Here is a 23,578-nt window from a genome sequence, read left to right as displayed (position 1 = left end):
AATGCGGGATCGCGCGGACCGTTCACGCGACACACGCGCTTTTTACGCGTCGCTGTATCTGTTTTTGTTGGAAACCACCAGAATATCCTTGAGCGGTCTTTTCTTTCCGGCTATTAATCGTCGGGTCCTCAGGTCGTTTCAGGAGGACACTACCGCTAACCACTTCTCTCGAGACGAACGAGTGTCAGGATCGAGCACACACCTGGTGCACGGCGAGCACGACACGGTTTCCAGCGGCTCGGAAAATTGCCGTAAAATTGCCGCAAAAAGCGATATTTTATTCCTTTCAGTGGCGACCGTCCCTTGTGTGTGCTCTCCGGGGATGTTTATGGGATTTTATAGACTCGTGTCGCCGATCGCGCGTCCCCTTCCACGAGGACGCTGCGGGCTTCTGAATACGCGAATAAGCGCGCACCTGGATGGAATGATAATGATTCCGCGGCGATCGAGGAGGGCCGGCGTGTCCCCGATGTTGACCCAGCGAGTACCGACCAGTTGGAGATAATGGGTTAAAAATCTTGACATTCTCGTGAGACTCCTTCCATATGTTGTTTCAACTCCTCTCTTGCATGTGACAAAATTTATCATCGTTCAAACTCACGATAGAGTTTACAGATATAGATATAGTTTTTCTCGATTTTTGAGTAAATAATTAAGTAAATAAATTCGATTTTGAAGTGTGGACTCAAACATATCTTCTTTTGTTTTCCTGAATAAAATATGTGCGATATATTGAAGAAAATAAACTTGAAATTAGCGAAAATATCGATAAGCGGTATATTATCATTTTCATACGCCGGAATATTCTCTCTCAACATTATAACATTCTTGTCTGTTGATATTGAAATATTCCCTTTTCAATATTCTACGATATTTCGACAGTTGGAATAATTTTTATACCGTCACGCTCAGTAAACAAGCAGACGTTGCATGAAAATTATTGTGCAAACAACTCTGAAATATTCTTCTCTAGTGGGATTTACTTTGATGTAGCTGCAAGACAAATGGTACTGATAAAAACAATGGCGCTACTTTTTCTTTCTGTTGCACATTTCTTTTGTTCCACGTTAGCTTTTTCAATGTTTTTATCCTTAAAGCGGCAATTTGCGGCTGATGACAGCGGAAGGCACTTTTTTTTTCACTGTACCTTTTAATACCCGCAAGTAAAAAACCGGTATAAAAGTTAAATGCAATATAAGAAGCTAAAAATGGAAGTTAAAATTATACTTGAAAGTTAATAATACGAAGTGTTATAACTAAATATGGTATACAGGGTGCACGATTTATCTGAAGACATTGAAATATCTCGAGAACTATGCATTGGATAAAAAAAAGTGGTTAATGAAAGTTGTTAGTCTCGAAGGGGGACATCCAATGATACCACTCGACCTCCCACCCCACCCCCTGGGGGTGATAACGTTCAAATCTCAAATGGGGACCCACATTTTTCATTGCAGAATTAGATTGTACGTGAAATTTTTATTGAAACAATTTTTTTCATTCGTGATAGATAGCGTTGAATTTTTCCGAGAAACTACATTTCGCGTTACACAGGAACAACGACGAGGACGTAGTAGTTTTATGTTCCCTTCGGGTGCTTTTTTAATGTGAGTGCCCTTGCCTCTCACAGATCGGGGTGCTTTTTTAATGTGAGTCCCCTTGCCTCTCACTGTTCAATTAATTAGAATAAGTGTTCGAAATTTTTACCTTCAACTTCAATACACTTATTGATCCTTTTTTCAAATGACTGTACACAGGATAGAAGCATATCTGCGGGAGTTTCAGCGCAAGCGGAAAATATAATTTTTTGCGATTACAGCGCCATCTATCACGAATCAAAAAAAAAGTTTCAGACAAAATTTACGTATTTTGTGGCGTAGAGTCCGTATCTGCGATAAAAAATGGGGGTTTCCATTTAAGATTTCAAAGTTGCCCCCAACTCCCACCCCCAGGGGGTGGGGTGGGAGGTCGAGTTTGGTATCATTGGATGTCCCCCTTCGAGACTAACAACTTTCATTAACCACTTTTTTTTATCCAATGCATAGTTCTCGAGATATTTCAATGTCTTCAGATAAATCGTGCACCCTGTATATGAAAACTTTCGCCGAGAGAGAAGTCAATTTCAATATAATAAGCTACCTTTCGTACTTTATAATACTGATAAAGTTTATTGCTTTAGAAGAAATAGCATTAAAAGTATGAAACAAAAACCTCAAAACTTTGTCATATTTGTGCATGTATTTTTTTTATTTTTATAACTATCTCATGTTCTCACTTTTCCATCGTTTCTTTTTATATTGAATTCATCCTGAATATAGAGCCGATTATCTTGATGCCACGACACATGCGACATAGTCAAACCGCGACAAGATGCGTTTACCGTTGACAATTTGGCACCTTTCAAAACGCCTAGCCCTTCCACTTACGACAATAATGCGATTATCGCGAGGCGACAATGCGCCCGTTAGTGCAGCGCGGCGTATTCTTAATCAGGAGGTGTCTTCGGTCAGTTATTATCCCGGCACGCGCGCATTATAAAGTGACACGTGGTCGGAAGAGCAATAGCGCCGCACACACCGCTCGCGCAATGAAGTTAAATCGTAATTTTCGCCCATTGTCCGGCGCGGCGAGACGAAATGAGGTTTGATCGTCGGCGGGAAAATGGGCGGAATAGTTTAACGAAGTTTTCGAGCAATCGTCCCCGAGAGAAGTCGACTTTGATGAGACTTCTGAACTCCCCTTAGCCTGGAGCAGCACGAGGAGAGCTACCCTGAGAAAATCCGCCTTCCCCATCTTTCGCGTTTTGACCAGCGATTTTATTTGATGCGTTAATTATCGTTTGTAGCAAACTTTGCGAGTTTCCTACGTCTAATAAAGCTTTATTCGGTTGGATTTTCACGAAGAATTTTAATTGGTAGAATTTTCATTTGTGACATACGATACCTTAAAGCCTCGTATGACATTTTTACTCTTAACACTCTCTTTATCCTAAAATATATCTTATCGTATATCTCATGATATACAATAATCCTTATAAAAGCTTTTATCCTCTTCTTAAATTAATACTGAATAATGATTTATGAATTAATTCAATTTCTCGAAGAGGTGTCAAATTGCTTTTCCCATCTCCTCTTCAATTAATCATCATTACTTGATGCTTAAAATTACGATGTATACTACCGTGTTGCTGGTGACGACGCAGCCAACGACTGTGAATAATGAGAGCAGATCTTTTTATTAGACTCTTCCCATGGAGACGTGATGAATCTATAAAATATCCGGCGGGAAAGGGGGAGCCGGTGAAATTCGAAGCGGAAAGGATATCTCTGACGTTGCCTCGTCATGCGAAGTTCATTTTTCGCGTAGCCACTTAGGAAGGGACCGGCAAATAGTCGGCTTTTAGGGGATTGGATGATATCGTTAAAACCAGTACGATAAAGTACACGTCTTCTTGCTGTTCCTCTTCATCTTGCTTACAAGGTATTACATGAAGGCTACTTTAATTATTTCCTCCGACGCGTTTTTGTATTTAACCGTCTGCTGATTTCTATTCATAGATGCTCTTTGTATATTCTCATTGAAAAAGTGTTGTGTCTCCACTTTTTTGATAAAGATGGCATGCCATTTTGCCATCGATGACATGATGCGTCGTACGAACACATCAACAAAGTACCATGACCAGACAATCAAATATAGCTTGAAGGCTCTCAGGATCTCAGAATTTTGAACTCATGACTTTCTTTCTTCGCGCAGAAATTGTATTCAGCAAATAATGAGAATATTACCTCATAACACCGGCGGACTTTTGTAGCGAAGTCTGCAAACGTGCCCGAGGAACGTGTAATATCCTCGAGATGGACTGCAACTCCAGCAGCGTGGAACAGCAGCCAGTCGGGAGCTAACAACGTTCTACAATAACCTCGAGTGTCTTGTCGTTGCTTTGAAACGATCCATTCCGACAGACTAAATTCTCCCTTTCTCGCGAAAGAACTTCTTCGCCATACATAATCCGCCTTTCACGCCGGCGGCAGGCGGTTTAAAAAATACACAAGGGATTGCGGCACTCAATGTAATCCTATTTCGCGGTTTAAGGAATCGGTAACCGTGTCCCCCTTTGCTCTATTTTCGAGTTTCTTTGCGCGCAGTGGATTTGTAGAATCTACTGTATATCTCGTATTATTTTAGACGCATGTTACATCTCTGTAATATATCTTGCCTGAGTGGAGAAAAAGTCTTCTCTGTCTAGTTCTTAATCGTCGGATCTTCGAATTAAAAGCGAATCTGCACTAAGACTAAAAGACTAATCAACTGATCCCCACGCAAATTAAAATTACGACAAAAATAAGATTGATAGGAAATTAAAAAGGATTTATTTATGAACATCAAGTAAATACAATTGAATGAAAGTTACTAACTAAGAGAAATATCGATTCAGAGATATTTCTGTAATTTTGAATTATTCGAGACCAAAACGGTAAAGAGAGAGAGAGAGAGAGAGAGAGAGAGAGAGAAAGAAGGAAAAATAAATAAAAGAGAGGAAGAAAAGAAATGGAGTACAAATGTTCATAGAAATTGGGATTTGCACGTCGTGGATATTTCCTTTTCACAAGTATCGATTCAGCGTACGCGGCCATTAGACGCGAACAAAAATCTGAGCGATAATTCAATTACTTCGGCGGTCCGTATTATCCTACTCGACGAGCGTTCTCGTGCAAAATGGCATTAACATAAATTCATTCGTTCCGTTATACCTGAAAGAGAAGGAAATGCGCTTAGCTCTCATCCGCGACAGCGTACCTTCTGGGTCTTTTAGCGTTTGACGAGCTAGTCATTACGTCTCATGATACTCTCACCGTGGATCCCGCTGCGTGCCGGTCAACGATCACCATTCAATTTACGTTGCTCAACAAACCGTACGGTATCCGTGAAATGTTCAAAAGAAGACGGAGAAGAGAACGAATATGACTGTTGCTTTCACGTGGACTCTTCCTCGGCGCGTGTCAAAACAACTACTTAAAGCGAAAGAATGAGAGGGATGAAATAGTTCGTGAAGAAAGAAGAAATGGGTCTGTTATTCTTAGCGGACGGCACTAAAAACAGTAGCAGAAAAAGAAATGATAAAATAAACCGTAAAATAAGTAAATAGCAAAATACACGAGGGATAGAGATAACAAGAGATATTGTTCCAAAGTAAAGGTTGCAAAGTAAATAACTGTTAATACTACTGCGGCAGAGAGAGAAGGATTCTCCAAACTGAAGATAGTTATTTATTAAATACTCCTTAGAGTAGTATACTCCTCTCTTTCTCTCTTTAATGATTCTTAGATCTAACACAATAAAGAGTTAAAAAAAGACGCGGGGAGAAAAAAGAGATAAGTGCGAGAAAAAGGATTACAGAAGGAAGAGAGAGAAAGAGAAAGAGAGAGATTGAGGGAAAAAACCCATGGACGCGAGGAAAGCGGCGGAGGTAGAGGCAGAGAACAGAAGGAAGGGAGGCATCCCTCCTGCGCGTGGAATGAAACACGCGTAACAGGGTGAAATTACCGAATGATCCACGCTAGGATGATCCACCACCATTGTTATCGACAATACAGCGCGAAACAATATCGCAACATCGTCGAAAAGGCCATCGGTGCATTTTCGTCGTTGAGTTAAATAAATCTTCGTAATAAAATCTTGCGATTGACGTGACCGATTAATTTCGAGTACAAGAATACACACGGATGACGAAATAACTAACGGTCTAGACATCCATCAAATCTTTTGTATAAATCGTCTGAGTACGAGTTCAAGTCTCTTTCCTTTTATATTATTTTTGTGGGAATATCGATGGTAATGTGTGTTAGGCATTAAATAAGCAGTTAATGTGTTCCCATATCAATTAGATTATTAAATGCAAATAGTCTTTACCGGACTTCGACAATAGGCGATATTCTTCTCTGAGACCGCAACTTCAGCCGAGATATCGACGTTCGCTTTTTTTCTTCGACGCACAACGACGCAACAACAATATTTTAGTCTCTTACTCGCTAGCTCTCTTTATAGACTTTTGACTTGAGACTCTTTATAGACAGCTACTTACTTTGCTTCAAAAGCACATGTTACGTGCATAATAAAAACAGTGAGCACGGAACAACGAGAATATACGAAATACATAACGACAAGAATATATATAAATAAAAAGCGCAATCACAACAGAGAAATAAAGATGAAAACTGTCTGACAATGTTACATGCAACAACCATGTTCAAATTTAAATATACCACACCTTTTATATTAACCTCATCATGTATTCCCAACGTGCTTCGGAATTAACAAGTATTCGCGCTGATGTTATCGCAATTACCAACGTATGCTTGCAATCACGTAATATTGTCACGTTATCTTTAAGATGATGGCTCGATAGAAAAGGAAAGTAACTAAATTCCTACCTAAAGCCACTACAAAGTTTCAGCCACAACGAGGATCCCAAAGCTAAGAAGTTTCCTTATTAGAGAAATTCGCCGCAAGTTTCTATAAGCGTCAGAGAAAGAGAGATAGAGAGAGAGAGAGAGAGAGAGAGAGAGAGAGAGAGAGAGAGAGAGAGAGAGAGAGGACGAGGGAAGAATAGAAAGAAAACGTTTAACCAGCAGCCTCGAAGAACTCTTTAACATCCAAGATACTGCACAACCTCTCGTTAAACAAGGCCAAGGATAGAGTAAAATTGTTCTTGCAATAATGCATAATACATTTGTAGGTCGATGTAATCGTATGAACATATTTACGTGAGATGAGGGAGTTTAATAATAGGAATAAGGGAGAAAATCTTCCTTCTCGTCGACGGCTAATAGCACACGTATCCCTGATCATGGCAAAACAAGGGTTCTCATGAGAAAAGAAGAGACGAGAAGGAACAGAAAATCGAAATAGGGAAAGGAAGATAGCGAAGGATGATCGGCGTCTTTCCGAGGATAAACGGCAACGTCAATTTCCGAAACGGTTAATTCTCGTCCAGGAAGTCCACAGGAAGTTACCTCATCGAGCTGAAGGAACTTTCTGCTCCGTAGAGAGTAACTCTAAAATCGTCATACATTTCGCAACGGGCTCGAATGGCAGAGGAGTAAGTTACTTTCAAGGGTACATACCTTACGTGACTTTCATCGGCAAAAACGGATTTATCGTTTCTTAAAATACGTCGACGGGCAGAATGACAACTCCTGATAACAAAACGATGAGAATTTCAACTTTTTCACATCGTCAGTCGCCTCATCACGAGGACACGATGAAAAAAGTCCGATGTATCTATTTCATGTGATTAGTCTACAAAAAGAAACGACCGTTAGAAAACGCTCGATTAACGCAGTCGAGAATCGTTTCCTCGTACGACACGAGAGATCCCATTTCCTCGGAAGACAAATCTCTTCGAATCTCCGTTTGTCTTTCCGGAAAGGGTTGATTCGGAGCGTCTTCCTTTCGCCGGGCTGTATCGCGGCGCAAGTGAAGCAAATTTGTCGCAGCCGATCAACGCGCCGCGTCTTTGTGCGTCACGTCGACAATAAATCAGGAAACAGAGGGGGAGGAGAAGGAGAAGCCATGGTAGCCAAAGGACCATAAAGGATTTTTGCGAGTCCTCGCCCTTTCGACTATAGCCGAATTATTTGCCCGACGTGGCAGCAATAGGAAATATCCGAAATCGTATTTGCCATTCCCATGATCATATATACAGTCGAGTCGGGCGCCGCTCTTTTTCTTTTTTTTTTCTCTTTCTTTCTCTCCTTCTCCACAAGGCCCTTTCACGTAGATGACCAACGGCGCGGGTTTTTCGACTCGAATGGGATGCTCCTTTGTGCGCTCGCATTCTGCACGGAGAATGCACGGTTTTTTTCCGCCGGGTGAAATGAGCCGAGGCCTAATTTCCGAGGCTCCATCGCGATGATCGCGAGGGGGTGGTGGAGGGTCGAGGGATCGCCATCGATGGTGAAAGGAGTAAGGACTCCTGTCCGATGAAGGAGAGTTTGTCGAGGACGCCGATCTCCCGAATGTCCTCGTGTGTACACATCGGGGAAAGAAAGACGATTCGATCTCTCCTGATCTCCGATCGTTTTCGACGGAGGTATCGAAGGGATGAGATTAAGGGCTCCACAGATCATACACACACACACACACACAGGGTAAGGGTTATTGTCCACTGTTTTTATTATATCACGCTTTATCGCGTTTATCTCGAAGGATCCTTCGTTTTGTGTCGCGCTTCATGTTTTTCTTCGTTTTTTTTGCCAACGGAAGACAAGCAAGAGGACAAGATTGCGGGCTATCGATGCATGAAATCTTTCTCGACGATCTGCCGCAAAATTACGGCCATACGCGATACCCGAAGTCATCGAGGTGAACCTACTCTGCCGTACAAATCTAAAAGATCAGTCATTGTAGATTTTAAGATAAGAATAACTATGGGAATCTCTGTCGGCCATGTTGCGCGAGCTATCTGTCAAACAACAATATAAATTGTTCACCGCGAACGTTACTGTTAACGAAAGTATGACCAATTATACGCAGCGAAATGTCGACTGATCGAAAAGTGGACATTTCTGCACATTTATTACTCTGTAAAAAGGACTAATTGCGAACGGTTACCTTTGCTACGCGAAAATCTCGGATCATCAATATAGAAGATATGCGGATGACTTTTATTCGATCAGACACGAATGCGAAAAGTCCGCGACGGCGCCTTTTGATGATGTACGACAGTTTGCCGACGAAACTTTCAGCATAGCCCGTCACTACCGATTGAAAAACGGCGACGGGAATATCCGAGTTGTCGACCAAGATTGACATCAAACGCGAGTTTCGTCGGGCTCGTATTACCACGAACAAAAGTTGATATGAGATTTATCCCGGGAGCATCAAATAAAAGTAACTTGCTGCATGCTCCTCCCATTGCATGCCCGCGATCTTTTATGAGTCGCTTTTATGAGGATGGATCGCTCGCGAAACTTTGCGAATCCGCCGATCGCGTACGAAGCTCACTTCTAAATGCCGAACTCGTGAAAAACTGTGGCGCGAGGTCATCGGCCGTTATATCCGTTCTAACTGGCGCGTACGCGAGAAACGATGAGAAATATCCGCCGATACGGCTCCGAAACTTTCGGAGCGACGTTTTCTATCGGTCCTGCAATAAAATATCATCGAAATGAAAGTAGCTTCTCGGACAGAAATTCGCGTTCGAATGTACCACATGGTAGAGGTGACAAGTCAACCACTAATACGAGAAAACGGCAAGGAGGAGAAAATACGAGGAGAGGCGAGAAGTCGAAATGCGATTTGCGGAAGTTGGAGATGGAAGTTTTCCCTTCCGACTCGTTAATCCGTCCGCCCCGACGTCAGCTCTTCGCAGTTTACATCAGTTTTTCAACAAAAATATGACACTCACGTAATGGGTTTGTCGAAATTTATCTAACTTTTCGAATGCATTAGGAAATTACACACTCATTGTCGAAACAATCGCGAAAAAGCCATTTTGCCTTGCGACTTTCTTCTGCGACGCAAAATTTGTGTTCAACTTGCGCCTTTCGAAGTCAGCTACTGCGTGTTTCTAAATATTTAACTTACCTGCAATCTCGGGCATTTCACTGGTGCTTCGCAAGACGACCGTCGATATTACCTCGCGGTAGGATACCTTCAAGATTCCGCAGCGGGGGTGAATTCGTCGAACCGAGCAAAGTGAACCGTGTATGTGCATCACGTCGATTATCCTGACGTTCCTGTGACAGAAGACGTCTTCCACAGACACTTGATAAATATCGGATCGATCTTAAAGTTGAGCATGTAAACAACTAATTACATAAGAGACATATATGACTGAAACGTTATCATATTAAACTTCTCAAATGACAATAATTGATTGACAGTATTTGCAAGTCGCATCAAGACTGTATTCTCTAGAATCAAATTTTATGCCAAATTGGATCGTATCCATTTTTTCACTGTCTATAAGTCTGATGCATAATTGTATGAATAATAATTACTGACAACAATTAGACAGATAATAATTAGAAATGAAAATGTACTTTGTTTTACAAGCGCTAATATTTCAGACCTTCATATAATTTGTCATTGTTGGTCTTACCTCAAATTAGCTGCGGTCAAATTCTGCCGCAACCACGATGTACGATTATTGCCGAGCTTCCGAAATGCAGGTCGCTTTGATTCAATTAGCTCTGGAGAGTCAATCGATGCTGGATTTCCTCTCGAAGTCGAGAGCATCTCTTACTGAATCGAGGCGAAGATTGTTTGCGTTGCACCGCGAATTGTGGGAAATGAACTACGGAGAGAAACAAAAATACGTTACATATCTTCCGATTTCCATGTAGTCGCAAGTTCTGCTAAATAATAAATCAACGAAAAGTTTCCATATCAGTTAAGTCTGTATATTGGAAAATAAGCCACCATTAGTATCTTATCTTGAACTAATATTAACACACTCTGAGACGTCGCGCCTCGCTGTGGCTGTTAGCGGTTAAAAATCGCGACGCTTCGATGCACTCGGCGAAATCGCCACCTCACGAAGTACGCTTTCGAAACGAAAATTCTGGCTACCCATAGCCACAAAGATTGGGGCAACTATCGCGACCATCCGAGGATAGTCACGCCCCGAATAAAAGGGAGCAACCAATGGGACGAGTCTAGGTAGAGGGTCGTACGCGAAATTAAAATATCCTTCCCACGTAATGACGCGGGAGATACGCCGGTAACGACGCACGTGAGTCTGCAGGACAAGGGCTAGGGGTCCTGATCTGGGTCGTTCCCTTCAGCAGAAAGGGTGGTCCCTACCTTCCTCGACCCCTCGGCCGAAGGGTTTCGCGAAGTACCCCTCGGAATCGCGGATCTGACGGACATATGCTCGAAGCAAGGGAGAGAGAGAAGCGTTATTGTATTATTCACGACTCTGGACCCCGTAAGATAACGTTACCATGATTTTTAATACGACGACGCAATTCCGGAGGGGAGGATACGGGGTGTGTGCGCCCTTGCGCGTACGCGCCTCGGTAATGGGATTAGTCGTGTTGTCAGAGGTTTAAAATCGCGGCTATGTTTTTTCAACTCCGTCTAAGCGAGCTAAATAATAAGGTATATTATCGGCCAATATCGAGACGCTCGTCTTCCGGATTAGCGCGAGATCGCTATTGTAAATTGATTCTTGAAAATTACAAATTTAATGTACTACATATGTACGGGCGTATATGTACATTGATAAATAATAAAATTCTAATAATAATGGAAATATACTTTCTCATACGAGAGATACAAAAATACGAATCTTGAGACAAAATGTCGAGATAAAATTTTACTTTGGATAGTACGTAAAAATGAGATATTACCCAGATAGCACACGGACATCCACTGGACGTCCGTTATATGTCCATTTTTTTACAAAAGACGTCCATAGGACGTACGTTTGCCACAACTTCGGACGTCTATCGGACATGAACGTCCGATGGACGTACATCGGACGTCCTACAGGTCCGACGTCCAAATAAGGACATCCTTGTTACGTCAAATTTATGTCCACGGACGTAAATCGGACATACGGACATAAATTGGACGTGAAACGTACATCCATTGGATGTCCGGTGCTATCTGGGTAGTTAATCTCCTGACGAATCAAGTCCGTGACTATTAACACTCCAACAATAACACAGTCATCATCCGTCAAATATCCGGAACTATAAAGTTCCATTAGACGCGTGACATTTTGTCCCGCGTCTTTTGATCGCGGGAAGAGTAATTCTATTGTATTAGTGTTTCATCATCGTATCAAATTGTGCGCTGGCAAACCGCTCGTCCCTAATCACGAGACGATCATCGTACCGCTGTCTCCCCCACCGCGTAACAATAAACGCGTCGTCGCGCGCAATTAATTTTCGAGCGCATCGACAGGTGCAACTGGCGCGGAGTCGTTCGCACGAGGACGCGCTCTTGCAATGACGCGGCCGAAACCGCCAGCTCCGATCGTGAAAGTGGATATTCGAAACGGCGTTTCACGTCGAACATCAATTTTCCGCTCTATGAGCTCGGCAAAGTCGGCAGCAGCTAATCCAAAAATTAGTCGTGTGTGCGAAAGTCAACAGGCGTGTAACCCACTCTTAAGGTTATCGCTGATCTTCCTATGTTCGCCGATGGACTGTTGCATCGCAATGGCGGGGGAATCTCAATACAAATACCTTACATGGGTTCAATGCATATGCATCTACTACTCAAATTACAGATGCATATGCCTGTGTGTCTATGAATAACGATTAGGTCTGTCTTCGTGGGAGTCGACGTGGCACGTGTGTGAGTCATGGAATATTATTTGTAATATTATCGAACGGCGAGTATAAACTTTGCGACATCGTATTTTTATTCACTTCTCAAATCGGCATATCTCAAAAGGAATAAAATTCAAGCGGACTTCCCGCTCCCACGTCTTCCTAAATTTGGTCTTAATGTATTTTTGAAGATCCCGCTGTGCCGCTCAATTTAATTTGCGACTCCTAACGACACTTCTTTCTCGGCTAAAGTACGGCTATTAATGACGCTTCGCTCAACTGAAAATAGACACCTACGTCCTTAAACGACTCTTTTTCTGCTAGCTCGTCTAATGTATATATTTACCCACGTTCCTTGTAACTTCTGAATTTAGAAACTCTGAGTTTGTTACGTTCTTCTACGTTCTATTCTTTTCAAAAGTAATATTCTTTTCAAAAGTGAATTAATACCGGGGATGGAAGTGGCTTCCGCGCAATTTCGCATAATGATCATATTAAAGTGTCATCGCAAAGTATCTACCGTGATACGGCCTGCAGTAAGCGTGCAAAATGTTTTATAACGATATCCTTCGGTCAACTCGGTCCATCAGAATATCCGGCAAATCTCGTATTCCGCAGTATTCTCTCGTATTCTCCCTCGCCACTTTTCTCTCGTTATCCTCGCACCGGCGGTTTTTATTTCTGCCTGGCTACGGGGTCTGTGCACTCGAAAATGCGACCTCGCATAGCCGAAAGAAGATAGAGGGTAGTAGAGAAAATAGGCGAGAGATAAGATGAGAAAATGTGTCTCAGTTTCTAAGGCGGATCCGAAATTTGATTTGAGCCTGCCGAGCTGCTGAATATCGACCCGCGGCGAGGAACGAGCTTACGTTTCGCCCCTCGCAGAAATACCGGGAAGAATCCCCGGTGTAAACCGACGCCCGCTATCGGCATAATCTCGCTCCTATAAAAATGATCCACCTACGCAACAGACGCCAGCGATGGATACGAATTCGTCCCGAGGAAATTTATGTCTCCGCAGTTCCTCCCGATTTTGCAGATTATTCGTGAGTCAAATTTGGATTAACGACATCGTTTGACCTCACTATTTTATTCATAGATTCCCCGCAGCTCATTTAAGCGTAGTTTTATGTGATTATCTCGTAGCTCACAACCATTTTTACCAAATATTAAATCTACCGCATTATATAAGATCTTTTTGATTCTCGAGGAAGAAGGATTCTTTGAGTGTATAAAATAAGAAATGAATTTCTGTAACCACCGCTGCTCTACCCTGTTTTCGTCGATTTAAATCATACTTTGGGCTTCATCGTTTGTGCTCCGAAATAACGACGAGGCGGGGTAGGGGGTGGCAAGGGAGTCGATAATAATAGAAAGATGGGTAAAGAGGCCGTATAAAATTTCCGGCGATATTAGCCACCCGTCGAATTAGCGCTGCGAGAAAATGCCCTACTCACTGTCGTTCCCCGGGGAGAGCAGTTGGGGTAAACCCCGAAAGGGGCACCCTCTCGTAGAAGGGCGGGGCACAGTACAAAGGGGCCCGGGATTAAAAACCCACCCCTGGGTGGAGTTTTCCTAGTGTATATATATAGCTTCCTGACCTCGAGTTTTCAGAACATGATGAACCACCATGTAGTGAGGACGTGCGAGCCGTGTGTTTGATTTGATGTTTCCTGTAACATTGTACAGAGTATTCAAGAGGTTATATATATATACGTACGCGCGAATTGTACAGCAACGCGATATATACGAGAGTAGTATCAAAGTAATTGAATTCAAAGTGGTGCGCACACACGGATTGAAATTGACTACCCCGAGCGAAAGAGAAAATGCGGAGAAGCCATTCTGAGAGAAGGCGACAAAGAGGCTGAAGAAGATAAGTATTCCTTCTCTCCAGGGAAAGAAGACAAATTCCGTCGCATTAAATTCAAAGCTGGGATCGAACGTAAAGTTGAGTGCAACGAGGGAGCTTCAATGAATTTGGAATTGTCTCCCTGTGTCGCGCGTGTGAAACCTGAGACTGGAATCTCGACGTAACTCCGGCAGTTGCGTCGACCTGCCAGAGCATCCTTCGTCGCAAAGGATGTCCCGAAGTTTCTTCGTGGATTCCTTGATTGGCAACAACTCCTCGCCTTCGTATCCCCTGCCGTATTATGGCAACCAGCTGCCTAATTACATGTTCAATTTCTTCAATTTGGGCTTGAACTATCAACCGATCAGACCGATACCCAGACCACCCACTGTGCCGGTGCACATCAGCCCGCCAGCGCTGAACGTTTTGCCGATACCTGGACAGGCCCCTCCATCGCCTCTGAACACCTCGGCCAATAATGTATCAGGTAAATAGACCCACTTATTGATTCACGGATTATGGCATAGGCGTAATGAATAGACAATATTTGTCGAGTCATCGGCTCGCGTAAAAAAATAATGTTTCTCAATCACGACTCAGATATTTTCGGATCGACGACAAATATGTAAAAAAAGATACATGAAGATATAAAATTAAAAAATATTCAACGGATTGTGCGATATTAAATTAACCAATAAAGAGTACATTGTCACCGCTAAATCAGACTGTACGATATGCTCGATCCGAGGATAAAGGGAATTGAAAAGCGTTATCAAGGCCTCCTGTATCGCGTAGAACAGAGCTTGAAGTTGAGCTTACCCGTCGCGACAACGATCTCGCGGGGACGCCATTAACCTCTGACCTTTTGCAGAGGTTCCAGCGCCCAACGAATCCCCATCTCGCAGCAGTACGCCGACACCACCGCCGAAATCCCCGGCCTCCATCAACAACAGCTCGAAGCGCATCCGTACCGCATTCACCAGCACTCAACTGCTGCAATTGGAACGTGAATTCTCCTCCAATATGTACCTGTCGCGGCTGCGTCGTATCGAGATCGCGACCAATCTCCAGCTGTCGGAGAAGCAAGTGAAGATCTGGTTTCAGAATCGCCGAGTGAAGTACAAGAAGGAGGATCTTCCATCCGGACAGAGCCAAAAATGTTGTTGTCTGAGAACCTGCGGCAAACGAAAGGACGACTGCGGCGAAGGTTCACCCGGCAGGAAGTGCGAACGGGAGAAGGAGGAGAAGGAATCCTCCAAGCAGAGCAGTGAGAACAGTGAGGGCAGCGATAGCAAAGCCACTCGCGAATCCACCGAGATCGAACGTCTCGAACGATCGATCGTACACGAAGACACCCGTTGTGAAGGGATCGCCAACTTTAGGAAGATAAACGACACGCAGGATCAAGTCGGCGACTACGAGGCGCGAGATTTCTCTCGGGGATGTAAGAGGAGCATGGAGGAGAAGACCGACGAAAGAGGTGACAAGAAAAGGATGGATATGACGGTGACTTATGAAACTCCGAAACCGTGGACGATCGCGAATCCAATTTTAAGAAGTAAAGGATGCATAAAGCACACGGTGGAACGAATCGTAAACTCGTAGATCCGGCAGAACTGTGCATAAAAACTTATTACATTATATAATTACTACCGCTACTATCGCTGACCGTTAAATGTAATTTTATATGATCATGTTTAATTTATTAACTTATTGATTTCAGCTCGATTGTATAATTTCAATTCATTTATTGATTTCGATTATATTTTGGAACTAATTGAAGCTGGCTCTCATACATCCTTCATTTTGTTGCGATTGAATGATTGGAATTAATAATTTGATAAATTATACAAATAAAATATTTGTACCGCTGTCGTATAAGTATATAATGAGATTATTGAATGTATAACTGTGTCTCTGTCAAAAAATACTCGCTACCCAAAACGTTGTAAGCGTGCGAGAAAAAGAGAAAATATACTGACATTTTGTAAATATTGTAAATACATCTTTACACGTTTTTTATACGTTTTATATGCAAAAAAGAAATAAAACTTGTATATTTTTAATATAAACTGCGGCAAATTAAAATTCATTTTCTATCTTGTCAATATGTCTTTATTATCTTATACCTTGCGTGGCTGTTTGAGAAATATATTACTGAGGAAATAATATTCTTGGCAAATACGCCGAAGATATAATAATATTGAAATATCATAAAAAGCGCGGAAATATAAAAAATAATTTTATTCACAACCTGATAAATTCCCGCTACAATAATATCAGGCGAACAAATACGTGCACAGAACTACATAAAGCTATATTTCAAATATTAAATTACTCTAATTAAATTTATTAATTTTTTTCTCACTAAAATATTAATGCAACTTTTATTTACTTCAAGATAAAGAAATACGCTACAAAAATACAATTTTAAGAATGTATTTCTTTGGTCGTTAGAGCTAGAAAAGATAAAGACTATGACATAATAATTTTTCTAATATCAATAAAACTGATAAATTCAGTCTAACGTAATTTTTTCTCGTTTTGTACAAATATTATTTCAAAGAGATCCATGATCTCTGGTATGAGCACCAGAGATATATAATACTTTGTATTATACGATCAATATACGTAACAGTATACGATCAATAAACGACCAGTGTCGATAAGTAGACCAGTGTTGAAAAGTAGAAAGCTACAAATGTCTATTGGAACATAGTTTTTGATAGACGAAATCACGTATATCGCATCAAGTGTTCGTCGTAAAAAGAAGAATCCCCGACACATGTCACCACCTCGGAAGATGCCACGACGAGCTCCTGTGCGCGATTTTTCCAGCCAAACGATCGGCCAGAAAGAGTACAACTCAACAGGAGCACAACGCGGTCACTCCAAGGGCCCGTCCCTATTGTCGGCAGGAATCCGCTCGTGTGATGCCGTGAATTGTGTAAATTTGTCAGAAGGGCCCCCACTTTAGGTTAAATTTAAGGTAAAACGTAGTTAATGGTGTTAAGGAGTCACGCTACAAAATGTGCCAAGCTCTCTCTCTCTCTCTCTCTCTCTCTCTCTCTCTTTCTGTCACGCGCGCGCGCTCTCCAAGTCCCGGGCTCAGATCGACAATGGGACACTTGTATCGTTATTCGCGGGGCCCGACGGGAGGGCCCCGCAAACGTGAAAACCGGCCGGCTGCCCTTTTTCCGGGCCTGAACGCGACAACGCCGCGCCCATTCACGGTAGCCGAGAAGTCCCCGAGATCGCGCTGACTCGATTCATTCATCCGCCCGGAGAATCGACGATACGGAGCTGCAAGAGGAGGAGGAGGAGGAGGAGACCGATTGCCGGTTGAATGACGACGATAGACCCGGACGAAAAGTCGAAATCGAAAACTCGCGTTTTCACAATCCACCTTTTCTATCCTTCGTCCTGCACGCCGACGCACACAACAGCGGGCCGGTGCTTTTGACGATCTCTCCGAAATGAATCTTAGAAACGTTTAGGGAACACCAAGCCGGGCCGGCAATTTCTCGCCTCTTGAAGACTGTTAGCGAGCGCATTCGGTTACGGCGATGTAACTCTAAAGCCTGAATAAGCGTACAAGTGATGTATGGAGTGGCTCTTTCAGACTCCGAAGACTTTGACGAAAATTGTATCATCTGAGACGAGAGGTTGCTTTAAAGCGACGGCGCTTTTAATCAATTGCGAAAATTCCACGCAGAATGGTGTGCACAACGATGGATTAGGAAATAATATATTCCCCGTGTGTAATGCCGGATCAAGTAAATATACAACAGTAATCGAGTTTGTACTTTTGAGAATCAAGTTCAAGCGGAAGCCAAATGTCTCAAGCGGAGAATTCCCGTTATATTCTTTCTTTTTTTCCAGAATTACGCGACGTTATTTTCGCACGATGAAACTTTCACCGCGTTTACGTCTGCATTTAGTGGCTGCCATTAGGAGAGGTCCAACGAGGACAACGTCCGTCTCACGTTTTATTCGATGGACAGTGTTTCGGTGATTCATGGTATCAGGCTTAAATGACCTGCCTGCGCAATGTCCAACGTTGCAATTCAATTTTCCGGACCCTCGCGTGCTCATGTCTCGTCACGCGGCGGATTCAATCCGATCACCGGCAGCGCGAATGATATGTAGATGCCGCGCCTTTGTGCGCCCATTTGGCACTCACGTGTGTTGCCAGTTGATCCCACCTGCCAAAAGTCGCTGTACTCCGCGTCGCGGAGTCCAGCCGACCGCGCTAACGAGAAATTGCTCGGATAATTAAGCACGTTCCGCCTTCGTGCCGAAGAGAAACTTATAATGAGCAGAGCTGCCAGCCGGAAAACAGCGGCGTATTAAGCATTATTTAGTTTACTTTGCCAAATTGTATCAGGTCAGCTAGCATCGATAACAACTAGCATCGAGAAACATCCTTACATGCGATGCGCGTTACGCAGCCAGCTTGACCGTTCATTTGTAATAACTCATAATTGAGTTGATTCCGTGTATTCGTAATGAGAAAGTAGGTGGAGAGTAACGTATACCTTCGATCTCTCCTTTAAACGTATAGAAATAGACGTCCATTACAAAAACATGATTTTGTCTTTAAAATCTTGGAGAAAATAACTTTGAGAGAAATCATGTTCCCATCATCATAATTGCCCCCTTCAATAGTGCGACTTTTTCTTCAGACATGTTTTTGTACTATCAAATACAACAGAAATATTTCAGGATCATTGAGATATACGAAACACTCTGTATATACTCACAAAGCTATAAAAAGAAATATTTTTTATAAATGATATATCACGTATTGCGGAGCATCTCTTTGTATTATACATCGCGTTTTCATAACTCGATTTACGACATACTCTTCCATCTCATCAAACTACTCAGCTGGGAGAGCTGCAAAACAGGATAATATTGTAAAACTGGAACCTGAATATTTTTCCGTCGTGTTGCATCTTGTACATATACGATGGAGCCGTCGTTGATTTGAATCCCGTCCAGGTGACCATGTTCTGTAACGATACCGCGACGACATTTCTAACCCCCAGCAGCAATTCGCGGCTGCAACCGTTTCTATTCAACTACGATGCTGACAGATCGCCGTGGTATGCCGGATCGCCGAAGAGGGGTCTTTGAGTGGTTCTAATGAGTTCGAACGAACTCGCGATGCACTCTCCACAGGAACTCGTGAGAGAAGACCGCAACGGTTCGTGCGACTCGAAATCGAGGGAAAGAGAGGTGATGATAAAGTACGAAGGCCGAAAAAAGACAAAGACAGCAGAGAGAGGAGAGGAACGAAATAGAAGAGAGAGGAGAGAGAGAGAGAGAGAGAGAGAGAGAGAGAGAGAGAGAGAGAGAGAGAGAGAGAGGGAAAGAGGGAGGGTGACGGAGCTGTTGTTGGCTGCCGATTTCTGGTTCCTGTGCGCTAATTCATTTCATCTTATGCGCACTGGAGTGGCGCTCCATCAAAGCTGGAAAAAGCCACCGCGACAGCACTCCATGCGCGAAAGGGCGACGGATGGCGAGACAGGGTGGTGGTGCGGGCACTCGAAAGTTGAAACCGTTCTTGCCTCTTTACATCCAGCCGGAGGACAATGGCGACGGCGATGTCGACCATTGTGGATTTCGTTTTCGTGACACGGTTCCAAGTAACACTCGCGGCCTCGAGCCGATCGATTGATAGCGACAGGCACAGATGCGACCATGCGAATTTTGACAGTAACGAATTCTGGAGAAATGGAATATGCAAGCTGGGAAGAAATTTTCCATTAGATCCGCAAAAATGCAAATAAGTTTCACGACTCGGACGAAAGAAAGAAGAGAATGGGGAAGAAACTACGGCTTTACCGTCGACAGGAGGAGAAAATTAAAGTTCCAAGATTCACGAAGCAACAGTTTCCCAAAAATAGCAGCGCTATTTTGACTCTTTGTCTCTCTCTCTCTCTCTCCAGCAACTGGCATATTTTAGTGACGTGCGAGCGGTTTTGCGCAGAAGTGTCAGTATTGGAAGTTTGGAAATATTTCCTACGGAAACAAACTCCAATACTTCAACGTTGAAATAACTGTCCGGCCATGTTCGAGCATACGAAATTTAACGGGGCGATAAATTCGTTCGGCACGATAAATTTGTCCGGGCGACGTGCCGTGCCGCGCCGATGTCGTTGACTCTGCACAAAGCGCGAAACTTTCGAGAACGTTCGTAAACCTTGCGAGACGACGGGAGCACCTCATTGTGACACGGGTGCATTGTGTAACGATATCGCAGGAATGCATCGTGCACAGCGTCGTGACGTCGTCGGCGGCCACCGCCGCCGCCGTGTATGTACGCTCAATGACGCGAGAATAATTTCGCAGCGACGTCCGCAAACACGACGATCCTCTCTCACCCAGGTTTTCATTGTCGCGAGTCCTATTCGCGCCAGCGAAAGGCACGTCGGCGATGAAGATCGATTCACTGCGGCGGTCGGAGGTCGTTTAATGATTGAGGAGGAAGAGGAAGAGGAAGACGAAGAGGATGAAAGAGAGAGAGAGAAAGAGAGAGAGAGAGAGAGAGAGAGAGAGAGAGAGAGAGAGAGATGCAGGCGTTCCGAGAAATAAATGTTAGACGTTGAAAGCGATTCAATGCACGATGCACACCGGAGGAATAAGATAAAATAATAAAAGCAGTAAGAGACATTATAGATTTACCACACGGCTTGTGCATCATGATCGAAACAGCTTAAATATTAATTTTGCACGAGAACATTTTGCGCTCTAGGAGATAAAATTTTGACATCATCTACTGAACATAATTATTTTTTGTATAAAAGATATTTGCTCTTTATATAAAGCAGAGAATAAATACGTATCAGTTTTTGAGAGAGTCAGCATGACGAAGATACCGGAAGATTACAAGTTCACCTGCCTTCTCGAAAGTCTCCTAAAAGTGGGGAAGGTATCTTTTTCGCTTGAAATTTAGTAACAGCCGCTAAGGGTGCCCCCGGTAGCAGTAATTTAAGGGAGAAACAATAAAGATAGGGTTTCACCGAGTCATTACATCATCATTAAGCGTGGCAGGTGGCGTATCACCCACACACGCGGTCCCGCACCTCTTCCTGTGTGATCTTTGCATTAAACCGTGAAATACACACGTTAAACGCACCTGTGTCCCAAGCGTGTCCGTCTAATGCGAGCCGGCAACTTTCAGGAAATTGCCTTTGGGACCAGTTTAACTTAACCGAAAACCTGCCAGAGCGTGCCGTAATAATCGATCGATCGTTATATACCTGTTTCTGCACGATGAACGGAAAAATTTCTTCGTCGCGAGGTACCATATTCAGACGAAAGAGTTACACTCGCCTATTTTTGTAGCTTGCTTCTAACAACTTTGGTTGCTGGTGAGAAATAAAGTTTTGTGACCAGGTATTTTCTTTGTCAAAAACAATTTACTCCGTGGTCGATTATACTAGACAAGATTATTTTTATGATCTTCAAGCATTTCACACGCTGAAAGCTTGAAATAGCTACTTCATTTTTGTGAATAATTTCATGCAGTGATGAGAAATCTAAATTCCTATTTTCTTTTTTGTAATGTACAAGAGTGCGACGAGAGAGAGAGAGAGAGAGAGAGAGAGAGAGAGAGAGATCGCGGATTTATTTTTGTACTCTAAGTTTAGACGCAAGATTAAGTTCACAGTTTTAGCTTCGCAGACTTTCAAAAGGGAACGCGCGAATGCGATAAACTAAAAAGTAGATGCATAAATCTCGTATTCATGCTACACGAAGAATGATAAGAACTACTATATACGCATTTGACCTGCATGACACGCATTACGCGCTATCGCGCATGCAAAGCGCAGATATTATCTGAACAAAGATTTGCTTCATATTTTATTTTCAAGTGCTTATCTTACTTTCACGTCACGTACGGTTGGTTCATCAGTTCAAATGATATGTAGCACACAAATGCATCAGCATATTCAAACGTATTTAATTTAAATATTATACGTTCTGCTGCAATTCTAAGGGAGCACATCGAAGCGTAGTAGTGTAGTACAAATTATATTGGTATCGACGAAAGAAAAATAATGCGGCAAAGGGTAAAAATAAGGGCTCAGCCGGGATTTGAACCCGGGACCTCTCGCACCCAAAGCGAGAATCATACCTCTAGACCACTGAGCCACTCCCTCGAAGAAAAGTTTATAACATATTATCGCGTAATGAGCAGTTAACTTCATAAACATCTATATAAAAACGTATATAAAATTTCTTTAATTTTTTCTTTAACAGTCAATATCTCCACATGGAAATTTATTAATGCAAGTGTAAAAGCAGCCCGTCCTGAAGTTCGGATGACTTTCAAAATACACGTAAAACAGAGGTAAGAAAAAAATATATCAAACCTTTATTCGTAAATTTATTTTATTTTGACATTGAAGAAATAGTGATTAGAAATTGTCTTTTTATACCATATTGTCGTGGAGATATGACTGTTATTAACGAAAATAGCATATTTATACACCGCTATATTTATTAGCAACGCGTTATAAGAACAAATTAACAAATTGCCGCATTAAGAGAAGAAAAGGATACTCTCTCTTCAGTCATAAGTTACACCGCGGACGCCAAGCTCGACCGCCAGTTGTTGGTCGCGGCATTTATCATAATTAGCAGCATAAAATGGCCGCTTAATTTGGGGAGGCAACCTTCCCTTCTTCCTCTTTTTTTCTCTCTCTCTCTCTCTCTCTCTCTCTCTCTCTCTCCCCTTCATTGCCGCCTTTTCTCCACGAGAAAAAAAAAGAAAGATAACACCTTCGTTTACCAGTAACAAAAAACACGGTCGTTGTACCTTTGTTTCGCCGCGGTTAACGCGCTCGTAACGTGTCGTCACCCTTCCCGGGCGCAAAAACGCTCGGTGGAAACGCGACGAGAACCCTCGGACGTCGAAGGGTCGGAAAAGATTTGTGACCGCGCTGGGCGATCCGTGCTGGGTGTACCGAAATCGAAGGGATGGAGAATCACAATCCCCATCGACGTGCGGTCGGACAGTTGATTTCAAATGGACTCACCAAAAGCGGAGATCGAAACAGCGCGATTATATACGAACGATGCCGGCGTTATCGAGCCTCGGACAATCTTACGACCTATTGACTGACAACTTTGGAAACACGTGTATCTCCGCGGTATAAATAATTCCGCAGGTGCTACACAGAGCGACTGTGCTCGGAGTAACGTCTCGAGGGAGCATAACACAACGCGATAAAGGCCGCGAAGAAGCGTCCAACGGGGAGATCTTCCCGTCCTATTTAAGCCTTCCGACGTTATTTATAAGCGTCCTTGCACAGCGAAATACAACGAGAGCAGACTCTCCCCGTTTTCCTTTGAATAAATATTTTTCCCAAAACCAACTTCTCTCAGAGCGAGAGTCGCGTGGATAACCACGTGTCACCACGGTCTT

At 43.0% G+C, this 23,578-nt stretch overlaps 1 protein-coding gene and 1 non-coding gene across 2 annotated transcripts; one reads left to right on the top strand and one right to left on the bottom strand.

The window, feature by feature from the left end:
- Window positions 1–13,929: 13,929 nt before the first annotated feature.
- Window positions 13,930–15,790, top strand: LOC105188295 (homeobox protein BarH-like 2). The gene is made up of 2 exons (XM_011149685.2): window positions 13,930–14,626; window positions 15,011–15,790. Exons 1-2 carry the CDS (start codon window positions 14,371–14,373, stop codon window positions 15,742–15,744), a joined length of 990 nt encoding a protein of 329 aa, XP_011147987.1. The 5' UTR covers window positions 13,930–14,370; the 3' UTR covers window positions 15,745–15,790.
- A 6,440-nt stretch (window positions 15,791–22,230) lies between these two features.
- TRNAP-UGG (transfer RNA proline (anticodon UGG)) lies at window positions 22,231–22,302 on the bottom strand. Its single transcript has one exon. It is a non-coding gene; the product is annotated as a tRNA-Pro (tRNA).
- Window positions 22,303–23,578: the final 1,276 nt, after the last annotated feature.

This window comes from Harpegnathos saltator, unplaced genomic scaffold (assembly GCF_003227715.2).
Source record: "Harpegnathos saltator strain DR-91 unplaced genomic scaffold, Hsal_v8.6 scaffold115, whole genome shotgun sequence".
NCBI classification, from domain to species: domain Eukaryota; kingdom Metazoa; phylum Arthropoda; class Insecta; order Hymenoptera; family Formicidae; genus Harpegnathos; species Harpegnathos saltator.
Note: the sequence above shows the minus strand (reverse complement) of the source record. Positions and strands in the feature narration are given on the sequence as shown.